At 45.3% G+C, this 27,597-nt stretch overlaps 1 protein-coding gene across 5 annotated transcripts; it reads left to right on the top strand.

Moving 5' to 3' along the window:
- The first annotated feature begins 174 nt into the window (after positions 1-174).
- Positions 175-27,597, top strand: Slc5a9 (solute carrier family 5 (sodium/glucose cotransporter), member 9). 5 transcript variants are annotated; one of them, NM_145551.4, is made up of 15 exons: positions 175-256; positions 4,213-4,421; positions 6,619-6,690; positions 9,286-9,390; positions 9,639-9,803; positions 11,079-11,184; positions 11,956-12,036; positions 12,269-12,474; positions 12,668-12,803; positions 12,985-13,092; positions 15,311-15,461; positions 17,358-17,526; positions 18,973-19,188; positions 22,576-22,759; positions 25,225-27,594. In NM_145551.4, the coding sequence occupies exons 2-15, from the start codon at positions 4,272-4,274 to the stop codon at positions 25,431-25,433; spliced, it is 2,058 nt and encodes a 685-aa protein (NP_663526.3). In that variant the 5' UTR covers positions 175-256; positions 4,213-4,271; the 3' UTR covers positions 25,434-27,594. The 5 variants fall into 5 exon arrangements, 4 of the variants coding, with proteins under 4 accessions (NP_663526.3, XP_006503065.1, XP_006503063.1 ...); XM_006503000.3 differs by having other exon boundaries at positions 199-267; positions 25,225-27,597; XM_006503001.2 differs by lacking the exons at positions 175-256; positions 4,213-4,421; positions 6,619-6,690 and adding an exon at positions 14,957-15,146 and having other exon boundaries at positions 9,363-9,427; positions 15,381-15,461; positions 25,225-27,597.

The following is a 27,597-nucleotide window of genomic DNA, read 5'->3' as shown; positions in this document are numbered from 1 at the left end:
TGAACCCCCTACAGAGTGTGTTTACTTTACCCCATAACCACACCTTGTCACAAAAGCAGAGACTGTCCCTCAGAAACCAAGGCCCAGTGACTGGGGTGGTATTCAGGGCCTTGCCTGCCACCCTCTGGGGGAGGGGCCAGGCTCCTTCTCAGTCTTCTGTGACTGAGAGAAGTTGTTAAAGACCATGCCTTGGCACTGAGGAGCTTGAAGCTTTGACACTGAGCCCAGGAGGTTTTGACTAGGCCAGGCTGTGCAGGTATGTTTATGGTGAGTAGAGTATAAGTCTTTCTCTCTTCCTTCCTCTGCATTTCTGGTATTCTGTTGCCATCTTTCTCAGACTTACACATCTATGTACTTCTCCTTTCCTCTTACAATTAAGCATCTATCTTGTGTATATAGGGTCTCCTTTCTTCCTCAGGAACCATCTGGACACAGGTGACTCCCAGAAATTTGGCCTTTGACAGCTGGAGATAGGGACAAGTGAGCAACACAGCAGGTATCCACTCTGGCCCTGAAGACCATGTGATTTGCTTGCCAGGATCCTGACTTGCCTCTCTGACACTTGCCCCTATGAGAGAGCCTTGTTCTGTGGTGGGGTGCTGCTGGTGTTGCTCTCTTAGGAGTAATGTACTCTGCAGTTGTTCATGGCACAGCCTGACCTGGGCCTGACCTGGTTAGTGAATCAGATCTGGGTTTGAACTGAACTGAACAAAGACATGTGGAAATGGCATCCCCAGGGTTGGAGGTCTGAGAATTGCAAAGGCATGGAGGAGGGCTGAGTGAAGACTGCAGTGGTAATCACTGCCATGGAACCATGACCCAAACTTGGGGAGCTTCCTATTCCTAGTTTGGCTGCATTTGCAACCTGCTCCAAGCTTCAGTTGGAAGGAACAGGACAGAGAAGATCTCTATCCAACCACAAGCAGGATATTTTTTCTCTGTTCTCTCTTTGAGACAGAGGGCCTGGAGAGAAGGGACCATGGTCCTGAGCGCTTTTAAAGTCATCCAAGCCCAGAGTCAAAACCCAAACCAGCCCAGGCGTTAGCTAATATTTTTCCACCTGAAAATAATAATAATAATAATAATAATAATAATAATAATAATAAATCCATGTCCAAATGCCACTGTTTGCTCTGTATGTAACCCAGTAATACAAGCAGTAATCTTAAACATTAGTCTCCTATACTTTATTGTCAATAAGGAAGTTGTCAGCAGGATTCCTGGCAGAGTGGTTTTACAGGAAGGACTTGTAAGTAGCCTGGGTGCAGGCCAGTGGGAGGTACACAGGGCCTGCCCAGCATTACAGAGGTAAGGAACCCTATAAGGAAACAAAAAGCAGCTGCATAAAAGGTCCTTTCCTTTCATGAAAGGACCAATTGTATGGTACATGGAATGGGAAGGGCTGGGTAATGCTCTTTATGCTCAAGCATCTGACACCAAGTGCTCAAGGCCTCCCCATCGGCAGTTCCTTCATTTGGTCAAAAGCTCCCAACTGATCTTTTCTGTGGATAAATCCCAGAGATAAGGCAAGTATGCCCCATCCCAGTGTTGCCCACCCCAACATATACTTCAGCAGCAAGAAAGCACAGGAAGGGTTCTCACCCCAACTCTAATGGCTGTGGGGAAAAGAAGAGCTCCCATAAGGTACCCATAGACCAAGGTCCCAAGATAGCTGTCAAGACAACCTGTTCACTTGTATCCTGCAGAATGACCAAAGGGGAAATGACATGACAGACACAGCAGGAGAGGCTAAGAGTATGGGAGACATGAGCTTTCCAAAAGGACTGAAATGGTAGGAGATGGCCAAGAGTGATGAGACTGAGAAGTTAGGGGAATCCAATACTCTAGCAAGGATTCCAAGAATTCCAAAGTCTTCAGTAAGGACCCAGTCAAAAACCTAAGGGATACCCAGCTAAGATGCAGGAGATGGGTCTGATTTCCCATGTACTGAAGGGCAGAGTAGGCTGGACTCAGGGAAGTGATCCTAAAGGCAATTTTCTTAAGCTGGTTGTTCATTGGGACAGTCTTCTTATATTCCTACATTAAAATTCAGGTCATTTTCTGGTGAAAGGTACATGGAAATTCTGACATTTTCAGTCTGAACATACAGCCCCAATTCAAATATTACTCAGAAATTGTGATGCCAAGTACCTCAGACTGTTCAATACTTCATTTAGTCTTTATTCAACAGCCAGATTTCTCCTCCCTGTGCATCCTGTCCTTTTTATAGTTGGATTCTCGGAAGTGCTGCTGCAAAATCTGGTAGCTGCAAGCAGAGGTGGAAAGAGAGATGCTCTTGGCACAGAAGTTCTGACTTGAACAGAACTTCCTAAGAAGGTTTTACTGGAGAAAAGGCAGAAGGCTGGCACTTTCCTGCACATGTCCTTGGAAGGCTGGCATTTTCCTGGGCATGTCCTTGGCAGTGTTCAGGGTACTTTAATGGGACCCTAGGACACATCAGGTCCTTGGGCTCCAGGATTCAGTGTTCCTTGCCATATTCTGATAGCTTTGATGTTTTATGGCCAAACCTGCCCGTTTAGGATTAGACCAGAAACAAAACTTGGGCTTAGCCTCAGGCATTTGTGAGGGGGCTGCTGGGGACAAGGTATAGGGTGATTAGACAGTAGAGCCCTCTGGGCCCAGATGGCCTTCCCAAATGGGGAGAGCAGAACTTTCTGGGTTTGGCTCTCTTCTCCCTTCTATACTCTCATCTTTCTCTGAAGAAATGAGCCCCAGACAGCACTATGCCATTCTCACACCCTGAGCTCACACCTAGCTTCTATCCCTCCTGAACAACATTCATGTAATCACAAGCTTAGTTCCCCATCTGCAAGGAGTACACCAGGAATTGTCCTTCACTTGTTTCTTACATTGCTAACAGTGACTAAGCTCCTCACCCCTCTCATTTACATAAATACCTATTTTTGTGTAAATACATGAGGAAGACACCTTTGCTACAAATTTGCCACTCTGTCCTTCTGGCCTCTAACCCAAATGGGTGTTACACTCTACTGTACCTATTCCAACTGGCTACCCTGGAGATTCATGCCCAACTCCTTATGGCTCTGGATAGCCTGTACTTGTTATTCTAGGCTAGAGGACCAAGCCAAAAGAAGTGCACATCTCTGCTTTTTACATATTTTATCCTCTAATTAAAGGCAAAGAGAATCTGTTCCCTACACCCAGGTCTATGCTTCTCACAGCACACTGAGGTGGGGATGCATGGTCAGTGGGGCCCCTTTACCAACCCCAACCAGAGACTGGCCTGCTTATGCACCGAAACAAAACACAGCACTTGCAGACTGCAAGGTCTAAATGTAGCTATTACAGGGTGATATTAACAGGCATGTCTCATGCCTAGTTTAGGGGGGGGGGCATTAGCTAAATGGTTGCAAGTACTGGTTTTCTGTCTTAGCACTGAGCACAAAATAGCCCAGAGTTTGAAGAGGATCCTGGGAGCATATTCTTATCTCCTTATTTCAGTGAGGTAAACAGGGTACAGGGTACACATTGATGAGAAGGATGCCTAAGTTCAGAGGCAACAAATTGCCCAAAATCATCACACATGTGGTAGAAAGACATGGTGGGGATCAGAAACACAGCTGTCTAAATCTTAGAAGATGATCTTCAGTGAACGCTACCTTTTCCCAGGTAGACTCTGACCTCAACCATTTCACCTGCCATAGCCAAGGACAGGAAGTGTGGATTGGGTACAGAAAATGTAAATTTGGCCTGCCTTGATGCAGTTGACCCCATTCTTTGCAAGAAAACTTAATTAAGCTTTCCCTAGGTTTCTGTTTCCTCCATTGTGAAGCAGGGAACTGGAGGTGAAGGTCTATGAGGCAGCAATGACTTTACAAAGATGGTCATAGACTCTTCTGCCTTCCCTCCTCTCCCTCTTATTGAGTAAAGGAAAATTGTATTAAACTGATGACTAAGAAACTGGAACTTCAGCCTCAGCTCCACATTCACTGTCCTTAGTTCCTCCTCTACAAAGCAGATGTTTGGGCACCTTGATTTCTAAAGAGTGTGTGCATGCAAATACATGTGCATGCAGGTCTATATAATGGCAGCAGGCAAAGAGAGGGAGGGAGCAAGGTATGCAGGGGAAGGCACTGCAGTGACAAGAAAAGCAGGCAGAACTTCACATGCCAGCAGGACTCCTCCCTTTCTCGAAGGCTAATCATACTTGGATTTGTCTAATCATTAAAGGAAAGGAATGAAGCCAGCAGGACATCAAAGTCCAGACTGCTGAGAACCATCAGTTTCAGATGAACACGGAGCTTGTGGCAATGGAACCAGGAGTGTCAAGGAATGGAGTCAGAACTGAGACAACAACGAACCCAAGCCTGGGGCTACATACCTATGACATCGTGGTGGTGGTCATCTATTTTGTCTTTGTTCTTGCTGTGGGAATTTGGGTGAGTGGGGAATTAAGTAATGCTGAAGCCTGGCAGGAAGGAAGAAAAGCCTTTCACTTTGAGGAGAGAGAGAGAGAGAGAGAGAGAGAGAGAGAGAGAGAGAGAGAGAGAGAGAGAGAGAGAGAGCCCAACCAAAGGTAGCTGATACTGGTACTTTGGGAATCAACCACTTCCTTCCTGTTTCTCTCTGTATATGGCTGACTGAAACTCAGAGAGGCCCATGGCCTACACAATAGCTTCTGTGAATCTAACCCTCCTCTCTTCTGCCTCAAGACCCCTAACTCAGAGAAATATCAATCTTCAACCTTCCTCCATTTCTATTCACATCTAAAACAAGGAGCTGAACTCATGTTCTCTTGGGGGATAGCACCTTCCAGATTCCGAAGTTCCTATTGTTCACAGAAACCACAAAGCTGAGGCCAAATGCAGAATGTTGAGGTCAGAGAACCCTGAGCCCAGATCTTACTCCAGCAGTCAGAGCCATATGGCCCTGGGGGTGTGGAAACCTCTTAGTTCCCCGTGTGTTTGCAGTGGATACTGTTGAAGGCTGTAACCATTCAGTAACAGGACACAAGCAAGCATCTGGCACAGTGCCTGGCATGCAGGTTCCAGGCAATAAAGAGAGACTGTTATCAACACAGGATTCTGCAGAAAGGCCAGTACCTTCTAACTACTGTGAGGTGGATTATCACCCTACTCTTAGCTAGTCAGGAATTCCTATGGATCTTAGTCCTCTCCTCTGGGAGGTGCTAGCCCTTGCTTCACAGGCTTGCTATAGGGAAAAGAGGTTGGGAATCAGGAGGTCAGCAGCCCCTGTGGTAGCCAGTGGGAGAACCCTAATTCCTTTTCTTTTTCCTTCCCCTACTTCAAGGATCTCTTTTCTCAGATCTAGTCAGATGTGTTGCCTCCCACTCTGAAGTAATTTTTACTCCCATGTCAGCTTTCTGTTGTGACATAACGCTGTAAATCAGTTTAAAGAAGTAAAGATGTATTAGGCTGCAGGTTTCCTAGGCCTCAGACTGCACCCAGCTGACTGTTACAAAGGATGCATAGGAGGGCAGCAGGAGCATGCAATGGAGGAGCAGGATCATTGCATGCACACCGGGGAACAGACAGGGAGAGAGGAAGATGCTGGTGGCAAGACATAACCTTCAATACACACCCTCTGTGACCCTTTTCTTCCTAATCAGAGCTCATTTTCCATAGTTTTTACCACTTCCCAATAGCCTATTTGATTCTGAATCCATCAATGTATTGATATATTAAGTGAGAACCCTCATAAAGCAAACAGTTCCTGAACTCTCCATGTCTGATAGCGCACCAATGACTAAGTATTTAACACATGAGGCTTTGAAGCAATTTGAACACAAATTGCAACACACCCTTACCCACTATCAGCCCATATCACAGACTCTCATCATGCCCTAACCATCCCTAGCTACCCTGAGCCTAATATACACCTTCTTCTCTACATCAATACCATAGATGTGGAGAATCCACAGCTATCATTCCAGTTATGTTAGTGTCTTGACCAACACATTTGGCCTCATGTTCCCAGAGAAAGTGCTTACACTCACATCCCAAAACAGGCTCTTGCCTGACCACCTCCTGGCTCTTTCCAAGATCCTCAGTGGGCTCAATGGTATGTTCCAACTCTAAGCCATATCAAGGAATGGCCCAAATAGAGTCCCTCATTCTGCTCAGTGTTCAGAGATGTGTTCTCTCAGTGTTCCAAGTTGGTCAGTTACAACAGTATCCTCTTCAGTGGGAAGAAAGAAGAGGCTAGCTCAGGGGTGAGTTGGTCATTATGTCCCTGAGACAAATTTCAACAAATCTTTTGGGAGTAGCTGCTAAGAAAGGGGAGAGGAAGGGGATCCTAATTACCAACCAGAATGTTTTCTGAGCATTCTACTATTCCTGAAGACCCTGGACAGTCTTTGCTTCCTTTGCTCTTTCCATCAGGCCTGAGAAAAAGATAGAGAGAGCAAAACTAACAAAGACAATGTGGTCCTCCCACAGACCACAGTTTAAAAATATTGACACCATCAGTATACAGACAACTTTGCTCTACCTCAGTTCTTGCCTTCTTTGTCCCCACAATGCCCCCAAATACCAAAGGGGCAGTTAATCTGGGATGAAAGATGGGGACTTGTAAAGAGGCTTGGAAAATGCTAACATCTCTGCATATTCTTTCCAGTCATCCATCCGTGCAAGTCGAGGGACCGTTGGTGGCTATTTCCTGGCTGGGAGATCCATGACCTGGTGGCCAGTGAGTTGACCTTCCTCCCTCTTCTCCCAGGATATACTCTCAGCTTTCACCACCCATAGTCTCCTCTCAGCTTTTCTTGCCAGAACTATATAGATACCATGCTAATGTTTTTCCCAACTCTGGATACATCTCTTGCCCCAATCCACCAGCAGCCTGAGATGCCTCTTGTGGGTGTCACAGATGGCTCTCTAGGGGTTCTTTTGTTCTATCTAGAAAGAAATTAGAGATGGAAAGGGGGCATATTGTTGATAGCACTCAACTCCAGAAGTTTGTAAGCTGCGATTCCAAACAGAAGGTCTATACAATAGAAATGAAGTCTCATGGTCCCAGAGAGTTCTTGTTCTAGGTGCACAGGGCAGGTGTTGTTGCTCTGAGCTTGAAGCTCCAACACCCAGAGAGTAAATAAAGTTACATCTCTGAGCTTTGGGTGTTGGGCACCTCAACTGTTCAGCCTTTTGTGTCTCTCTCAAACTGTTTCATTGATCCAGATTTACAGTGCTGTACCCTCAGCTACCATTCAGCACTTAACAGCCTCTTTGGTTCTCAGTGGTCCCACTATATCCTTAAGTTTCTTGCAGTTTCTGACCTCAATTGTTTGTGTAACTCTTCAGCCTAAGGTTCTGAGTCACAGTTTTGAACATCAGGGTCATAAGTTTTCAGAGGGTTCTGGAACTCAGCTGCTTCCTCACCACTAAAGCTGGTATGCTCTGTGGTCTAATATCTGCTCTTCATGCAACAAACCCAGCACGTTCACTGAGTAGGAGAAGAGACCATTTAGGCCAAATATTTCAACACTGAGATGTAGCAGGCAGTTTGGGGAGATACACAGAAGAGAAGTCTCCCAAACCAACTGAACAAAAAGTGACAACCAATCAACTTATAGGCCAGAAGAGAAGTGAAGCACATTTTACTCAGAATATAATTCCCACAGTTACATCTTTGTATACATACAGCTTCCTGTTCCACTAATCATACTCATTAGATAAGGACCAATCACAAGCCTCATACTGTACAAATAACAGACTTTTTCTGTGCCCCTGGGGCGATTCTTCTCCTCCTGTGTTACTTGAGTAGCTGTAGAATAAGTACTTATCTGTCATCCACAAGTCTAGTCTAGCCCAAGTTATGCTCTTCCCAATTCGATGCATGTTTTCTGAAGAGGTCATGACCACAGCACAGCCTCTGAAAGTAGCCATTTCAGCACCAAAGTTGCAGCACCCCTCTGAAGCTGCAGTGTTAGTCTCCTCTATGGATCCATGAGGCATTGGAAGCATCTGAGATACCACGATGACAGTTTGGCCAGTCATCCAATTGGAGTTGCTCAGTTGACAGCTGCCCGATGAAGGCATTCAGGCTTAAGAGAAGAATTTGTCAGCTGTCAGTCAAAGGACAAAGCCACTCATACTCTCCACAGTTTTACACATTCACAGGAAAAAAGTTATAATACTTCAGAAATAAATACCCTTAATAACACTTGATGCAACCTTGTATCCAAATACCCAAGGAGAGTTGAGTCCCCTCTTCTGTTTCCAAATGTGGGCCTTATGTTGGGCACTGGACCTATCGAAGCATATCTTGAGTTTTTTGCTATAGAAATGCACAGAGCTATGTGGTCATATGAACAATATAATCAAACCTGGGGTATAAGAAGGCACTGGGGTTACCCATTGCTTGAGTGAAGTTGCTGGGACTCAGGTAATGAGTAGATAGGAAGTAGAAATTATTTTCTTGAAAAAAATGACATATACGCTTACTGCTAAAGAAGATTGACATGAGACTGCTTTCAACAATCTCTAAAAACTGATCCCAGACATACGTAAACCTCATCTGTCTATCAAACCACACCCTAAATTTCTACTGACCATTGAAAATTAACTCCTTTTTCCCAAAGTCAGATGAAAGGAGGTTCAGCCTCTTTAGAAACCCATGCACACCAAATGTACACACAAATTCTCACATGCTCATTCATGTACTCATACAGTCTCAACTTCTTCCAACCACATAGCCACACCTTAAGGCAGACACAGACATTCATACAAGCCAATGTTTGCATATACTTGCACAGTGCACAAATGTACTGTCCCCACTCACTCCCACACACTCATTCACATAATCTCACATGTTAACAAACCAACCCCCACATACTCTCACCTACTCACTTACTCTCTCTCTCATTCACTCACACATAATTTCTGCCATGTTTGCACCTCCATTTTGGTGATGCTCACCGTGGCTGCCTGCTCACCACTGCTCATACTCTGCTCTTTAAAGAGTAGAGAAAACCCTGCCAGCCTTCAGGAGCCTCTAAATGTCTTGGTTATTTGGAACAGGAAGTCTAAGGACAAGGAACCCATGTCTGTTTAGCATGATAGACTACCTGATCTGGGAACCTGGAATCTCACAGGGATAATGAGATATGACTTGTGCTTCTATCTGTGCCCTTATGAGGAGAAAGAAGAATCCCCAGAAATGCTTCTACAATGTCTCAAAAATCACAGCCTCTAACTGCTTCCTCTGTTAATGGTCCTAACCCCAGATTGCTTCAAACTAACTCTGACTCCTGATCCTTAACTTAACCTCACTTGTGCCTTGCAGATTGGAGCATCTCTAATGTCCAGCAATGTGGGCAGTGGCTTATTTATCGGCCTGGCTGGAACAGGGGCTGCTGGAGGCCTTGCTGTTGGTGGCTTTGAGTGGAACGTAAGGAAGCTGACTTGACTGCTCCAGAGTGTTGAGGGTCAGAACCATCTCCCGTGCCTGGACTTAGAGATGAGAGATGAGAGATGAGAGATGAGAGATGAGAGATGGGGGGGGGGGTAGAATCAGCTGGAGTTATTCAGAAAAGTTGAGATTTCCTTGTTCAGGGCTCTCCAACACAACATGCTATCCTTAGGTAGAAAGTTGCTCATCTTTTCTACAATCAAAATACTCTCTCTATGTTCTTCCAGGCAACCTTCCTGCTTCTAGCCCTGGGCTGGATCTTTGTCCCTGTGTACATAGCAGCTGGTGTGGTCACCATGCCACAGTACCTGAAGAAACGATTTGGGGGACAGAGGATCCAGGTGTACATGTCAGTTCTTTCTCTCATTCTCTACATCTTCACCAAGATATCGGTGGGTATGACTACAAGTTGGATCCCTTACTGTGGGCCTTATGCTGAGCTCACTGATGGCAGGGAAGGAAGGAGGGAAGAAAAAGAAGAGGGATGAATGGAGGGAGGGAATAAAATGAAAGCATTTTTGAATGAAATGAGGGTTAAAAGAAAGATCCATGGATCCACATGACCTCAGAGAGTGCCTCCATCCAGAAGTGAGGCAATCATAAATGAAGGATAAATGTTTTAAGTGAATATTGATCTTTCATTCCAAAAACTATCAGAGCCCATTGTTTCATCTTTTTATTAACTGATACTTCTTCATTCAGCAACAATTAATAGCCTAGAATGTTGGAGTCAAAAAGATTTCTACTGCCACTTTATTGAACTAAATTCAGAAAACAAATCTAGACAGGTTATGTGAATTATCCAAGTCTACACAGAGGAAGGACTATATCTGGAATCAGAATTGGATTTTGACTGCTGTACCACCAGAGGGTTATCTCTCTCTCTCTCTCTCTCTCTCTCTCTCTCTTCTCTCTCTCTCTCTCTCTCTCTCTCTCTCTCTCTCTCTCTCTCTTTCACACACACACACACACACACACACACCACACACACACACACACACACACACACACACACACACACATACACACACACTATAATATTATAGATTCTGAAGTCAGTTAATAAACAATCATGTGATTGGCTGAACAAACAGACTGAAGGAAGCAGAATTAATCAGATACTAGATTAGCAATCAAATTACTTTGAGGACCAACATTGTTAGCTGGGGTAAAGTCTATACTCCAAGTCCCATAATAAACCCAAGCACATAGATTATCCAGAGTCCATGGTTGCCTGGTCAGTCAGCAGGCCTATGCTATACTGTGGAGGAGCCTGCATTGTATCTATTCTCTCCTTCCATATGTTGTCTTCTTCATCTCCAACTTCTAGCTTTACCTCCTCCATCTTCCACTTTCATTCTTAACTTCCCTTTTCATAATAGACAAACAAATCATTCAGGCCTAGCTATTTTGTCATATATATATACAGTTTTATTTCCCTCTAAATTCTACCATGCCTCCATGTCTGCTATGTCAAAGCCATATTCTCTAGTGTGGCACTTTAACACCAAGACCAAACTCATCAGCATAGCACTTCAGTCTTGTCTTCATTATTTAATGACAGCTGAGGACAGGCTGAAGACACCTGCTAAGGTAGGTGACACACCTACAGCAACCATCCTGAAAGCATTGGGTGGCATGGACTTGTGGGTGCTGACTTTCTACAGACTGATATCTTCTCTGGAGCCCTCTTCATCCAGATGGCCTTGGGCTGGAATCTCTATCTCTCCACAGTCATCTTGCTGGTGGTGACAGCTGTCTACACCATTGCAGGTAAAAGGGGGAAGGGCCATATTGATATGTAGAGACAGTAAGGTGAGGGAGGATGCTTTCACTGAGACAGACACAGAAAGTTAATGACAGAGACATGCACAAGACGTGTGATCCTGAGAGAGATAATAAGAGAGACACAGAGACAAACAAATGAAGACAGAGATGTAAGATGAGAGAGCTCAAAGAGAAAGATGAAAAGACAGTAGGACAAAAGGGGGATAGGAAATATAGAGATGAAAAATCCACTCCACAAAAACAGGGAATAAGAGAGACATGGGGTCCTGCTGAGGATGAGTTGTACAGGGATGAGGTAGAAGATCAGTCTAGAGTCTGGACCATAATCACTGTCTCAAAAGCCATGAACCCACTCTGCTCTGTTTCCTTTGAGTTATGCAACTGGTATCCTGCCATAGCACCACAGAAAATAACAACTTAGGGTTAAGTTAGCTGTCTTTGAATGGTGGAGCCATCTATGTGGACTTTCTGAGGGAAAAACAGAGAGCCTGGGGATATTAATGGCAAGAACAATGGTGTGTTGATGATATGGTGACTAGACCTTGCCAGGGGCAAACATAGTTGCATCAGAACTCACTGGTCTACAACCAGCCTCCACCATCCTTGGATGGAATAGAAAGAGAGCCTATCACTAGGGTTCCTGCTAAAAGGTCTCCAGTGTCTTCTCTGGTTTCCTAGTGTATCTGAACATAGAAGTAGGCCATAGAGAAACCTCCCATTGATGCTGACTGATCTTTCCTCTTCTTGGGTACCCAGGGGGCCTCACAGCTGTGATCTACACAGATGCTCTACAGACTGTGATCATGGTTGGGGGAGCTCTGGTCCTCATGTTTCTGGGTAAGAAAGAGTCCTAAAGACACCCTGTCTTAGCCCCTAGAACTTTCCATAGCCCAAAGCCATATAAATTTTCTAGGTCAACACTTCCTAAAATCAGGGTTCTCACTACTCCAAAATCCAAAGCCCAGCATCCTTGCCTATTCCCAGTCTTTCTAACATTTCAAACCCAGAGGCTCACATGGGGCTAGGAGTAGAGCCTCGGGCCATTTCTCATACCACATTTCTCCCACAGGCTTTCAGGAGGTTGGCTGGTACCCAGGCCTGCAGCAGCTCTATAGACAGGCCATCCCCAATACCACAGTTCCCAATACCACCTGTCACCTCCCACGGCCTGATGCCTTCCACATGCTTCGAGATCCTGTGAATGGAGACATCCCCTGGCCAGGTCTCATTTTTGGCCTCACAGTCTTGGCCACCTGGTGTTGGTGCACAGACCAGGTAATGTCCCCAGTCTGGCATGGCCCAGCAGTGACTTCCTGAAAACCAATAAACAAACAGGCACTTTGGTATAGAGAAGATTGCACATTATCCTGGGACTGAGTGGAGGCAAAAAGGGGCAAGTCATGGGGCTCACCTGCACTAAGCTAAGCCCGCTCTGACCCAGTACATATCCCCACTGCTACTATTTCAGGTGATTGTGCAGAGGTCTCTCGCGGCCAAGAATCTTTCACATGCCAAGGGAGGCTCCGTGCTAGGGGGCTACCTAAAGATCCTCCCAATGTTCTTCATTGTCATGCCTGGCATGATCAGCAGGGCCCTGTACCCAGGTAAGAGCTAATGATGTGCTCTATGCATTGGGGGTTTTGCAAGGCATTTACAGAGAAAGTATTTCTGGGATAGGTAAGCTATAGCAGGGACTTGGCAGGATTTCTTCCCCAAGAGAACACTTTAAAAAGGAAACATTTTAGACAAGTTTAGACAACATCATCTAGCTTCCTTATTTTGCAGATGAAGTTGCCTGTGTGGACCCTGACATCTGTCAAAGAGTGTGTGGGGCCAGAGTTGGATGCTCCAATATTGCCTACCCCAAGCTGGTTATGGCTCTCATGCCTGTGGGTGAGTCTTGGCTCCCACACCCTTTCTGCCACTCAGTACCTCCTCCAACACTCACACCTAGGACAGACTGAAGTACAAATAGATGGAAGGAGTGAAGAATAAGACCCACTTCTATGATCACTCCAATACACACACACACACACACACACACACACACACACACACACACACACACACAGTTCCTCAAGCTTTCCTACCTGCTATGATACATGCTAGATACCTGCTATGTGTTCCACATATTGGAATTGCTGAATGGCAATTCCCTGATTCCAGGCTTTATGTGGTATCCAGGAAATATACCTCGGCTCCCCAAGAGTATAAGTCATGATGACCAAGAAAGCCTTAAGGAGGTATTGACCAAGCCTGGAAAATGTCAGAAAGAATTATCCAAAGGAAGTACTGCTGAGTCACAAGAAACACCTGGTCAGAGACCAAGAGCATGTGAAACACCATTCCAGGAAGACAATACACCTGCAGTTGACCAGGAAGGAAAGACCACACAATGTACCATCAGCACAGCTTTTCGTGGGAATGATATGGTCAAACACCATGCAGAAGAATAGCCTTTTCTCTAAGAGCAAAGAAGGGCACTGGGTACTGGGGGATTTTTATCCAAACATGGATGATTAGATTTGTGCTTCCAAAGGACCACTATGCTTGGAGAATTCAGCATGGAGACAGACTATGGGGGGAAGGTCAAGAATACAAAACTGAGAATTCTGCAGTGTTCCAGATAAGGAACACTGATGACTTGACCAGACCAGTGGTTTTAGAGATGAAGAAAAAGCATTCGAAGACATTGGTGAAGTAATACTGGCACAATTTGATTACACAGTATTCATTAGTAACTAGAAAGACATAACCAAAGATGGTTCCAATTCTTGATCTTCAGAGGTGATATTTCGTCAAGGAACTGGAAGGCAGTATATGAGCAGTTGTTGCTTCCCTTTAGTAGTTACAACCAGTCAGAGAAACAGCAGAGATAATGAAGGTCCACCTAAGGCCAAGTAGTTAACAAAAAGAAGGAAGGGGAAGAAATGAGAGAAGGGTCTAGGATAATGCTGATATCTGAGGGAAAACAATAAGCCATTATTAGCCTGAGGGAAGCAAAGAACTGAGGAAGACACCTCAGTTTGGGACCTTTGAGCACTCAAGTGCTCTCAAGGCGTCCAGGGAGACACTAAGACTTGATTAAACATGCACATTTGAGGAAAAGAGGCCCTGGGTGGGCTGGACAACTACTGAGACTGGGGTCATCTCCCCAATGTTGAAAGGTCATTTCCAGAAGCTTGACCATCAGATGTAGAGACTTTAAATATTAGTACACCCTCTAATATTTCTTTTGTCCAAGTGAAGAAAATGGAAAGAAGAGGAGAGAAAAGGAAAGAAGTAAAGAAGGGGAGGGAAGGGAAGGGAAGGGGAGGGGAGGGGAGGGGAGGGGAGGGGAGGGGAGGGGAGGGGAGGGGAGGGGAGGGGAGGGGAGGGGAGGGGAGGAGAGGAGAGGAGAGGAGAGGAGAGGAGAGGAGAGGAGAGGAGAGGAGAGGAGAGGAGAGGAGAGGAGAGGAGAGGAGAGGAGAGGAGAGGAGAGGAAAGGAAAGGAAAGGAAAGGAAAGGAAAGGAAAGGAAAGGAAAGGAAAGGAAAGGAAAGGAAAGGAAAGGAAAGGAAAGGAAAGGAAAGGAGACTAGTCAAAGATCATCCATTTATATAGCTAGCTACCAAACCAGGAAAAAGCCCAGGTTTCTGTCTCCAAGGCTAAGATTTCAGATAATGACTATAATGTGATACAAAACGCTTATACTTTTAAAGCATAGAAACCATATCATAAACATTTAAAAATGTTAATGGCCACCCTCTTACTCCCAGCCTCAGAGATCCACAACTGGAAAGTGAGACAGACATCAAGACTGCAGATAACAAGATCTCCTATCATCTTGACTCATGTACACTTTATGGTGCACAGGAGCAATCAAGGGTCAGGAAGTGCCAGTGAGCCACCCGGGGCCACAAAGCAGAGGCAGAGAGGAGTCAGAACCTGTGGCCACAAGCACTGCAGGTCTCCTGATTCTTTATCTTCCCTAAATGGGACCCTCACCAGCACTCACAGCTTCCCTTTCCCCACCCCAAGATTCCCGACTTTGTGTGACTCTGAGGCAGCCCACATTGTCCTAGCAGAGCCCCTAAATGGATAGTTTCCCACTCGTCTCTGTCTTTGCCTAGGGCTGCGAGGCCTGATGATTGCTGTGATCATGGCTGCCCTCATGAGCTCACTCACCTCTATCTTCAACAGCAGTAGCACCCTGTTTGCCATAGATGTGTGGCAGCGCTTCCGCAGGCAGGCATCGGAGCAAGAGCTGATGGTGGTAGGCAGGTAGGTGAGCCATAGGAACTCTCTCTCCTCTCGCATCCCTGCTTCCCGGGAAGACTGGCTAGACTAGACCACAGGCTAGCTCTCAGAACAGTGGGTGCTGTGTGACTTTGCATTAAACCCCACCCCAGAATAACGCCACCTCTCCCTCTTTCGAATACCAGGGCTCAGGGGTGTCTATCCTTACCTACTTAACTGCCTCTTGTACCAGGTCTACAAGGTCACTGTCAGATGATAATGAATGCCAAGCAGTGGTTCTCAACCTAGCTAATGCTGCGACCCTTTAATTCAGTTCCTTGTGTTGTGGTGACCCCCAACCAGAAAATTATTTTTAATACTTCATAGCTGTAATTTTTTCTACTATTATGAGCTATAATGTAAGTATTTGGTATGCTGGATATCTGCTCTGTGACCCCTATGAAAGAGTTATTTTGATTGCCAAAGGAGTCATAACCCACAGGTTGAGAACCACCGATGTAAACCCAGACTGACAAAGTGTAAGTAGGGGGACATCTCAGCCCCTGAAATCTTTTGAGCCAGCTCTGGCTGTTATACCAGGACAATGAGAATACTATTAATCTCACCCACCAGACAGACCTATAACATACATCATTGGGCACACCGTTGTACTGGGGACACAGGAATACATGATATTCAGAAGTATTCCTCCTCCCTGCACCTCTACCAGCCTATAGTTCTCAATTAGTGTGAGTTTGGTGCCATCTCGTGGCCATATGCATTACTGCATCCAGTCTAGCCAAGAAAATTCCATCGGGTTTGTTCATGTTTCATAAAATCAGTCACCAAGAGTGAGGATAGCCCAGCTCTCAGGAAAAGGAAACTTCAAGAGACAGTGAAGTGCAATCTTACGGAAGGTGTCCATAAAGAAGTTGTCACTGAATGACCCACAAGCTGTGAACATCAGTCTGTGAAAGTTGAACTTCACCTTGAATGTAGCATTTTATGTTTAACTTAATGGTAAATGTTCTTATTCTCCGTAGACTAGGGATTTAGAGTTCACAAAAAGGTAAGGGGCTGTGTTCTGAAATCTCCGCCTCACAATTCAAGTCTTCCTGGTTCTAACTTTAGAACTAAAAAGCACATTCCATCCTCCTTGGTGGTTAGAGATGTGAGATTAGATACCTCACTTTTCACACTCACTGTCTGTTCCTCCTGGGTGTTTCGTTTCTGCCCTATAGCCTGATCATCTGCACACTGCCAGGCAGTGTCCCAGCCTCTAAGAGTAGGACAGGAGAGGAAACTAGTAGCAAGGAGGGCACATGGGCAGCTACTGCTCTAAAGGGGCCCGACAAAGTGGATATAAAGAGAGAGGAGAGGAAACGTATTCAGAAGTATTTCTCCTCTCTGCACCTCAACCAGCCTATAGTTCTCAATTAGTGTGAGTTCGGCGCCATCTCGTGGCCATATGCATTACTGCATCCAGTCTATCCAAGAAAATTCCATCGGGTTTGTTTATGTTTTATAAAATCAGTCACCAAGAGTAAGGATCAGCCAAGAGGGGGTAAAAAGAAGAAGCAGAGACACGGGGCCAATGAAAGGCTGGATCCACTCTAGAAAAGCAAGCCACTGTAGACAGTGCTGAGTGCAAAGAGGAGAAAGAGATTTTTCAGCGCATGGCTGGGATGAAAAGTATGTTTATTCCTCATTGGTGGACAGAACAATCTGAAGCCATCTAGTGTGTGAAAACAAAGGTTTCTTGAATTCTGGAGCTCTAAGTCATAGGATCTTAACTATCTAAATTTGTGCATCTTAATATTTGATATTCTAACCTACAGACCTTCTGTGGCCCAGGGACCACTCATTTCCCCTTCCTAATTCCCATGCAGACTCTCATGACCACATGGATGACACTCTCATAACCCTGTGCTCTTCCCACAGGTTGTTCGTAGTCTTCCTGGTAGTCATCAGCATCCTCTGGATCCCCATCATCCAGAGCTCCAATAGTGGGCAGCTCTTTGACTACATCCAATCTATCACCAGCTACTTAGCCCCACCCATCACAGCCCTCTTCCTGCTGGCTATCTTCTGCAAGAGGGTCAACGAGCCTGTGAGTGAAAAACCCTGCCCCTCCCCCACACGTCACAAAGTCTGTAGTGACACTCTGTCATCTTAGCCCAAAGTCTTAGGACATTTTGGCCAAGCCACTGCCTTCTCTAGGTTTTTGCCTATTATCATCAAGTTAAGATTCTCTCATGTGCCCAGTAAACATTTATCAACCCATGTATGACATCCCCAAAAATGTAATAGTTTACAAAGTTCACACGGTTCTGCCATCTTGAACAGACAAGAAAGAAAAATTACTAAATAAGCAATAACAGCAAAGGACAATGGCCTCTGTGACGTGAGGAGCCAGTGAGGAGACTCCTAAGAGAGGGGCAGGAAAGACTTCCTGGAAGAAGTGTTCATTTGAGAAGATTCCCAAAGGTAGAGGAAGAGACTGCTGGAGAAGAGAGACTTGTGAAAGTTCAGGACAGCCTGAGGTTCTGTGGCTTCTGCCCCATCTCTAAGCCTGTATCTTTCTATTCACAAGTAAAGCAGCAGCAAGGACACCAGTGTTAACCCAGTGTGAACTCCTGGGGTGATGCACACACAGTTGTCCTGTAGCTATACTGAATTCTGACAAATGTGATGGGGGTAGAGATGCCAGGATGGGGACCTTGACTACATCTCAGGATAAAAAGAAGTCACTGGCCCAAATCTTCTGGAAGTGCCTTGAAAAGTTAAAGGATGTCATGTACATGACTCCCCACAGTCAGTGAGAGAACTCAAGGTCATGGCGAAGGCATTCATAATAACCCTTCCCTTTATAGCTCCCTAAGCAAGATGTCTACCACTTGCAAGATCTATTCTTGCTGACATCCAGAGAACACAGCAAAGGCCCATAGAATTCCGGGTGTTCCTGCTCATTCCATAGTGCTGGATTCAAGATCAATATCTCTTTGTTAAAAATCTCAGTCATCTGACCAGTTCATACTAGAAACAGGTGTGGCTTAAGAACAGATGGGAATTATAATTAATGTGAGGTCTGAGACTTTCTTTTATGAAAAGGAAGGGTGCAGCCCTGCTCTGATTTCTAATTCTCAGAACAGAATTTTGCAAAAAGGCTCCTGGTGTTTCTTGCTTAACAGAAAACACACACACACCCAATTCTATTCAAATACTGAGCATCTGTGACACAATACTTGCCAACCTTCCTTTGCATTCCACATAAGAAAACTCTGAGCCAGCGTGCTCACATCAATGGACTCAAGTCATCTCTGAAGCTCAGCCCTACTTCAGTTAGTGCTCTATCTGCCTTTTAAGTCAAAATGCAGAGTTTTGATGGGGAACTAGGTAAGATGGCTGGAATTTCCCCTGTAAAAAACCAGTAGGAGAGAGATGTTAGAGCATGGTGTCTCACCTTCCTAGGATCTCCCCCAACTCATCCCAGCCTCTCTCCTCCAACTCATCCCAGTCTCTCTCCTCCCTGTCCATGTCTCCACTCTCTCCTTAGGGTGCCTTCTGGGGCCTCATGTTTGGCCTGGTCGTCGGAATACTGCGTATGATTCTGGAGTTCTCATACTCGGCCCCAGCCTGTGGGGAGATGGACAGGCGGCCAGCTGTTCTGAAGGACTTCCACTACCTGTACTTTGCCCTTCTCCTCTGTGGACTGACCGCGATCATCATTGTCGTAATCAGCTTCTTCACGGAGCCCATCCCCGATGACAAGGCAAGTGGCAGTTCCTCTGCATCTAACGCCTGGAATGCCCCGTCCGTTGGGTTACATCCTGCTGGATCATGGTCTCACCAGCTGCCAAGCAGATAGCTTTTGGAGGACGTGCTCACTGGGTATGAGTTTCCAGCTGAAAAGTAACACATTCAGCTCAAAGCTACTCATTGTCTGCTCACTGTGAGCCAGGGGTGGTGCTGGGGTTACAAAGATAAGTGGTCCATCCCTACCGACAACTGTCCCTGGGCAAGCAGACGCCAGCACAAACTTAACTACACAAAGAGGAGGTACAGAAGTACTAGGCTTAATGAGAGGGACTAAGCACAGGTATCCAGGAACAGGTTCACTCGCAATGTCTCTCTGAGTTGGACTTGAAGATGATAGATAGATAGATAGATAGATAGATAGATAGATAGATAGATAGATAGATATAGACCTAGATAAGTGCATGGGAAAGAAACAAGAGAGCCCCCCATCCTCTGAATACTGATGCACAAGTCACATAAAGCCTTTCTCCTCTAGCCTGTTTTATTTACTAAGGCCCACCAAAATTACTTATTACTGACTAAACAGCATAAACATCAAAAATATGTCACATCACCATCTGGAGCCTGGAGGCCTAGGGTCAAGGGAGAAGCAGGCTGTTTACATCTGAGGGCCCCTGTGTGGCTTGGACATGGCCATATTCTTCCTGAGTGTTCACATGGTCTTCCCTCTGTGTCTATGTGGGACCTGATCCCAGTAGGGCCTATCCATGCCACCTCGTCTTGTCTGAATTACTTTCTAACAATACTATCACCATATGTTGCTATAATCCAAGTTATGGGAGTTAAGACTTCAACATGAAAAGTCTGATAGGCTACAGTGTGGTCACTGACAGCCTGTGGTAGAAGTTGGGCCCTACAACATTGAGTGGCAGTCATTGATATTACTTCCACCTGTGTGGTACCTGAGAGCTTGTAAAATGATCATATGACTCCTCCAAACAAGGGGGGGCTCTTACAGATGAACAAGTAAGGCTGGCTCATGCCAAACATGACCTCCTGCTGCCGGGGTCTCTGTTCCCTGTTTTGAATTCTCACTCCCCATATCAAAGCCATTCTCATGTTAGAATCCATCCTGGGATCATCTCTGATACTGATGATGGCTACAGAAGTTGTGTTTTAGACCTTTGAGCCATGAAAAAAAAAGGGGGGGAGGGGATGATAATAAAAGTTCAGGGGCACCATCCTTTTCCTCTGGTGAAGGTTGCCTCTCCACTCCCTCTCTCTACAGACAACCTGAATAAAGAACAGTCCTCCTCATTTCCATCCTCTGTTTCTCTCTGTTTCTCTCAGTTTTCTCTCAGCCTGCTGTTGTACCCAGAACACCACTCAAGTTGTTCTCCTTGAAGCTACTCATTTTCTTGTGGCTAAAGTGAATGGTTAATTCTTGTCAGTATCTTATGTCAGTTCTGAGGAGAGCTAGACATCACTGACCACACTCTGGACTGTGAAGGCCTCTTCTCTACTGACATCTGGTATATTTTTGCTCCTGACTTTTGTTTCATTGTTCTAATCTCTGTCCTTTTCATGGGCTATTCTTTTACCTTAGAAACACCTCTGAGGCGTGTTACCCTAGAGCAGCTATTCTCAACCTGCTGATCACAACCCGTTTAGGGGTCATGTGTCAGATATCCCACATATCAGATATTTACATAACCATTCATGACAGTCCCAAAATTACAGTTTTGATGTAGCAATAAAATAATTTTATGGAGGGGTCACCACAACACATTAAAGGGTAGCAGCATTAGAACGCTTGAGAACCACTGTCCCAGAATGTCCCTGGGCTACCAATTTAACACTGCTTATAATGCTCAATTTTGTCTCTTCTCTATTCACTCTCAAGACTGAAACTGAAAATCTAACTGCCTCAGGTAACATGAAGATGCATTACCTATATGATATTAGTGACACACGGGGTGAACATGAAGTTCATATATTCATTGTGTAGAAACAGACAAATCTCTCAGTACTTACAATCTCAGACAGAGGCACACTTGGGTCTGATACAGATGTCGCAAAGTAGGTCTGCAGAAGCAGGCAGGTGACACCTGGCTCTGCATGTGACAAGACTGCTGGGTCAGTGGAAGAGTTTTATTGAAGAAGACCCTCAGAGGCACAATCATGATCTAGTCTAACACCACTGATATCAACTAGGGAAGCTGCGTTTTAGTCTTCTGGACCACCAAAAGAGAGAGAGAGAGAGAGAGAGAGAGAGAGAGAGAGAGAGAGAGAGAGAGAGAGAGAGAGAGAGGAAGGAAGGAAGAAAGAAAGAAAAGAAAAGAAAAGAAAAGAAAAGAAAAGAAAAGAAAAGAAGAGAAAAGAAGAGAAAAGAAAAAAAAAAAAAAAGAGTTGAAAGTTACCAGAACCATCCACGAGACATAAGGCTTGGTTTTCCTTACTGAAGGTCTCAGAAACATTACAGACACTTCAAGCCCACCATCATATTTGTGTGCCCATTTTCCCTCTCCTCTCCTCTCCTCTCCTCTCCTCTCCTCTCCTCTCCTCTCCTCTCCTCTCCTCTCCCAAAGTCCCAAACCCACTCTTGTATCTTTTCTCCCTTGGAGGGGCTTCAGTTCCCCATGTCATTAGCTGAGCAGAAAACAAGAACCATGGTAGTCTCTCCTCTTCACTTGATCCTTCCATAAGTCACCATATCCTATGAGTTTTACTCTCCTAACATCTCCGAAGGCTGCCACCTCCTGGGATGGATGTTTGAGATGGATAGTTGAGTATTTGCCTAAATAAATATTTGCCTGGGTAAGTCCTAGGTCTGACTCCAGGCACTGCAAAGAGAATCAATGCATATATAAATGCAGAGGCCTTCCCCTCCTACCTGTTTTCTAGAGCACTTACTATTTCTTTCAATATTTCTTGTTTTCACTTTTTATACACTCCCAATCTGGACCATTTCAATTCAATTTGAAAGAACCTTGAAAAACCTAGCTTACAGATCCTTCTCTTTCTAAAGGCTGCAATAGCTCTTGCTGGCTTTCAAGTTTGTTCTTGCCACTAATCAGCTCCTCCCCCAGCCTTTCAAAGCTTCTCACGGGTGATCAGGCACCTGCTTCCTGTCTAGGATTGTTTTCTCCCAGGCTGAGCTCCAAGCTACTGGGGAAATCCTGACTCAGATATCAATTCTAGCACCTAATGTAGGCCTGACAGAAAGTGGCTACTCAAGAAAGACTCATATTTGAAGAAAAGGGAAAGCAACGTGGCTTTCCCAGCCTCCCCTTGTTCCTCAGCCTATTTACTATTTCTCTGTTGCTCCCACAAATGAGACTTCCTTCTCCACAGCAGGACTGTCCTCTGACTCCAAATACTGTTTCTTCTTTTTTTCTAGCTTGCTCGCCTGACCTGGTGGACAAGGAACTGTGCCGTATCTGACCTGCAGAAGAAAACCTCTGTGAGTGTGAACAACACAGAGGATGACAACTCTCCAGGACTGGCAGGGAGGCCAGTGGTAGAGGGCCCTGCAGGAGATGAGGAAGAAGCAAACACCACTCAGGGGCCTGAACAACCAGGAGGTAGGTTGAGTGGATCTTGGGCAGCATAATGGGGCATAAAGGAGCTTGAGGACAAACATAATCCCCCAATTTCATGGTTACTGGGGATAGAGAACTCTGAGAAAATCCAATCAAAATTACCCTTTCACTTTGCCATGTTACTATTAAGCCAGTTAAGACATATGAAAGTCTAAAAACTGACTTGTTAACTCATGAGGTGGCTACACGTTCTCCAGAGGGTCTAACCAACAGCCTTACAGAAGAAACCTATGGGCAGGAAGCTGAACAGCATTATACCTATTGAGTTTACTCCATGTGGAAGGCAGCATAGTTTCCCCTTGTGGGAAAAGTGTAGAACATGCCCATAGACTTGTGTTGTTGTCATAGGGATGTTGCAGAAAGATGGCTACTTTTCTGCCAGGTTCTTTGAGCTACTTATACCTTCTCAGAGGTTGTTAAATGTGTTAGGATAGTACATTAATTAAATCAAAGCCACAATGTGCCAGTTGACAATATAATGAGGTCATAACTTTCCTGTAGTGAGATTCAATAATAATATTAAGGCATCACGATGATAGAATGGCATCATTATTGAGATTTTTTTTCAGTTATAATATTCCCAAGGAAAAATTTTAAATTTCAAAAGTCACATCAGTTACAAGTCCAAAGTCAATTATCTTTCCCTTATGAGGTAGCAATTTAATAAAAGGTAAGTGCTGTGTTTATTTTCAGCCCTAGTTAGATAGAGTCTCACTGCCTAGATGGAGCTGAGATTCTCTCACCAGCTGCTTTACATAAATTTAGGCAAAACTACCTCAGACTTCAGAAAGCCTAGGTGTTGTAGCTGCCTCTGCAGTACCGACCTTTCTGTAACTGCAGGAAGTTAAACCAGACACCAAGCAAAGCATCACTGCTGGACCTGCACTTTTGTCGATACTCTGCCTCCCAGTTCTTCTGCATTCACAGGGTCCGAAATCCTGCATTGACCCTCAGGCTTGAATGGAGCCACACTTTTTGAGGCCCTTCACCTTCATTCAAGGTCCTTATACTATACAAACGACCACTATCTAGTAGCTAAAGATACCATGTGCTCCAAAACCACTAACATCTAAGGCTCCATACTTCTTGCCCAGGCAGTGGTGCTCAAAGGTCAGTGGAGCAGCCTGAAAGGGAGAAATATTTTCTCATAATCACCACATTAGACACAGAGATGCTCATTTCAGAGGCACCACAGGCCAAAGCCACTCTTTCTGGACTTAACCAGTCAGCCACTTAGGTTCAGTGTGTTTCACTTGGCAAAATGTAGCTTCATTTTTCTCTTGCAAGTTTTATAACCATGTACCTGATTTTGAGTGGGTCTTAAAACTGCTTCCCCCCTCACTGTGTAGACGGACTTTGGCTCCTACAAAATCTATGAGCTGGAAAGACTATCCTTCAAGCAATCGTGTAGGTGAAGCTGTTATGAGGGAAGAGAGGAAAGAGTGTTTCCAGAGGGGTAAAGCAGTCCACGGCTGGACCCCAGAGCTCGATAGACAAACAGTTACAGAGACAGAGACTGACTGGCTCCTTGCTGGTCCCTGTGTTCAGGACAAACCATTCCTGTTGATACCAAGGAAAGCCTGATCCTTGTGAGCAGCTGCACCTAAGAGAGGAAAGTGAGCCTCTAAGAAAGTGAGCCATGATATCCAGGGAAAATACAGCCTTGGTGCCTCAAGCCCAACCCTATTACAAAACACCACTGTGGAGGAATGAGAGGGACAGGGAAGGCATCTGCTTGTGGAGTGAAACCTTATATAAACAACGAAACCTCAAGACAAGAGGGAAGCAGTCTCTTTAAGTTTAGCTTTGGTGAGCTGTGTAGTCACAAGTTCAGCAACTCTCTCCATACTGCTAGCCTGGCCCGAAATTCCTTAGGTACCTGAGCATTTGGACATCTCTCACACAGCCTTGCCCAGGTCCAGCACTCATAGCCCTTGACAGTGTTTTAACCACCATTCTCAATTAGACGCTTAAACAACTCTTAGAATAATGCAGGGCTTGTCATAAGGCATGTGAAGGAGAAAGCGCCTGCCATTAAGGGGATGCATTATTTATGCATAGCCTTATGCAAGGCTGAGGGCAGACCTGGACTGGCTGCTAGGTTTCTGACCTCCAGCTCAATGTCAGGCCCCATATGCAGGGAAATGAGTCTGTCTGGTTTAGATGTTCCCCTTTCTGGGTAAAATAGGCTCTTTTCTGTCCCCACTCTGCACTGGTGCTCTGAATGACAAAGCATGGTGCTAGCTAGCTCCCACACACTATCCGTAATGAAATGCTTCTCAGCTGTGACCACCCATCCTGTGCCTTACAAAGTGCCCTCCCCACGTGTACCCCACTCCTTCCTTCCATGTCTTACCATTCCCCACCCTCTTATCCTTTGCCTTTTCCTTTCTTTTTCTTCTTCCCTTGTCCCTTCTCCTCCTTTTCTCTTATGGCCTGCCACCCAGCCCTACACAGGTCCTGGGGAAAATGGCTGTGGAACTGGTTCTGCGGACTCTCAGGAGCCCCACAGCAAGCCCTGAGCCCAGCTGAGAAGGCTGTGTTGGAGCAGAAGCTGACCAGCATCGAGGAGGAGCCGCTCTGGAGACGTGTCTGCAACATCAACGCCATCATCCTGCTAGCCATCAACATCTTTCTCTGGGGCTATTTTGCGTGACTCCGCAGACTAGGACTTAGTTGAAATGAGTAAGAACCCCTGAACCCTGGTCAGTCCCCAAGACCAGAGGCAGGCTCTCTTTCCAACTTGCTAGGCTAACTGCAGACCACAGAGGCTGAGCGTGAAAGAGCCCGTGAGGAGCATCCAGTCCTATATTCTTGTCAAGTAGAGATACAAAGTACTAGAGCGATCACTAGGATCTCCCCAGGTCACACAGTAGGACTCACACTGGGTCTCCAATTCCAACTCTCTTTCTACTATACTGCCCTGTAATCCTACCTCAAAAAAAAAATTATCCCCTCAGTTTATTCAACAATCTTCATTGTATGTGTATCTTCTGGTTAGACACATAGTTAAAAAAAAAATGGGTAGAGAGTTTTATAAAAATTATCCATGTACACTGGGTTTTCCATTTCTCTACCCTTGTTCCCTTTCTGTTTCCTGTCTCCCTCTCTCTTTGCCTCCTTAGCTCCCAGTAAGATGAGTCCAGTGAGGAGGGTCTTATCATGCCATTGGTTGCCGTTGTGCCTGCCAATCCCATTACAGTGAAGAGCACAGGTATAGAGACAAGTGCTCCAAGACCAGGATTCTCCTTGGCATAGCTCTAATTCTGCTTCTCTCCATATTCTAGGAGCCTAGAGCCCAGCTGTAGAAATAAAATGTATTGAAAACAACAGGAATCAAAGAGCCTTATGGAGCAGAGCAGACAGCCTGGGGGTGGGCACACCATGGCCCTTATCCCTCTGCCTTTACTTGCCAAGACTCCTTCCTTGAAATATACCTGAGACCATGTCCTTAACTTCCCAGGAAGATTTCCAAATTCCTCACACTGTGTCAAGGTCCCAATCAGCCCCCACCATGCATTTGCTATCTCCTTGTGGCCCTTACCACACTGTCCTGTAGGGCTATTTACCTTGTAGAGGGTGCATGCCTAGGAGCCGGGATCAATGGAGATGCACAACCTGACTTTGTACCTATCAACAAAAGAAGGCAATAGATGCTTGTTGGATTATAACACTCTTACAGGCCCTGTGCCTTTTGTGCTCTGGATGGTGGGGAAGAGAGTTGTGGAGTTGGCTTCTGGAGAGATGACATTCAGGTATCAGAAGCAGCTGAGTCTCATGTGTGTAGGCTAAATGGAACAGATGAAGCTGAGAATGGCCCTTCTCCCTCTTCTCTGGTCCTCTGCAATGTACTTTTGATCACCATGTCAATGATTGCTCATTCTAGCTGAAGACAAATAAAACTCCATTTCATTGATCTGCAGACACAGCAGCATCCCTGATCCACTCATCTTACAGCTGCCTCCAAATTTTCCCTTCACTGACTTTCTGACCTCACTAACTCTTTGAATCAGAGAGTGCACTAAGCTGGCCCATCTGAGAAGCTGTACCTCCAGCAGTGTACTGTAAGAACTAGAACACTTCTAATTCGGCTCTTATAATGAAGTCCAAGGTAGTGTAAAGGTAAGAGCCCCATGGTGGGACTCAGGTCACCTGAGTTCTGCTCCCAGCACTCTAGATCTAAAGAAACGAGAAAATTTTAAAAACTGCTTGTTCATGGGATGGTGAGGTTGTGAGTGGAGTCGGAGTCAGAGGCAAACAGTAAAATGGTGTGGCAAGAAGCTTATGGGTGAATGTCAGCTCTGAAAAGAACCTCCAGAAAAAAAGAAGCCTTCAGTGGGGTTGGGACATAGTCAGAATCCTACAGGGTGTCAACAGTTACCATGATCCATTGAAATAAAAGGTGTTACACAGGTGATGAGCAAGTTGGCTTTGACATAGGTAGGTGTACAGAATCATGGAGTTAGCCTGGCCTAGCTGCCTTGAGAGGCCTGAGCCATGGGTTTTTCAGGGTAGAGTCCATGGTTCCTGGTACACAACGTACCTTCCATTTCCTGAGAGACTGAGGCACTCCCTCAGGCAGTGAAGCTTTCAAGCTTCTTTATGTTTCTCTGTATGTTCCCTTGGAAGTTGAGGAAGCATGGAATTCTGATAGGACAATTGGCTTTAGACATTAATTTTGTGTACCCTGTAAAGTCTGCAAACATCATTGTAATCTGGCAATAACAACTATGCTGATCCTTTTTTAGAATAAAGGTATAAAATGTCTGATTGCTTTCAATAAAACTATCACAGCCTCAGTCTTGCTGTGGCCCCTCCAA

Source organism: Mus musculus, chromosome 4, assembly GCF_000001635.26.
Source record: "Mus musculus strain C57BL/6J chromosome 4, GRCm38.p6 C57BL/6J".
NCBI lineage: Eukaryota > Metazoa > Chordata > Mammalia > Rodentia > Muridae > Mus > Mus musculus.
The sequence above is the reverse complement of the archived record's forward strand: the minus strand, read 5'-3'. Positions and strand labels throughout refer to the sequence as shown.

Bases quoted from the DNA above. Each gene is read 5' to 3' on its own strand.
- Slc5a9 (XM_006503000.3), top strand. From the start codon at position 4,272: ATGAACACGGAGCTTGTGGCAATGGAACCAGGAGTGTCAAGGAATGGA. The intron at 4,422-6,618 runs GTGAGTGGGGAA...TATTCTTTCCAG, and splicing joins TTCTTGCTGTGGGAATTTGG to TCATCCATCCGTGCAAGTCG. The intron at 11,185-11,955 runs GTAAAAGGGGGA...TTGGGTACCCAG, and splicing joins AGCTGTCTACACCATTGCAG to GGGGCCTCACAGCTGTGATC.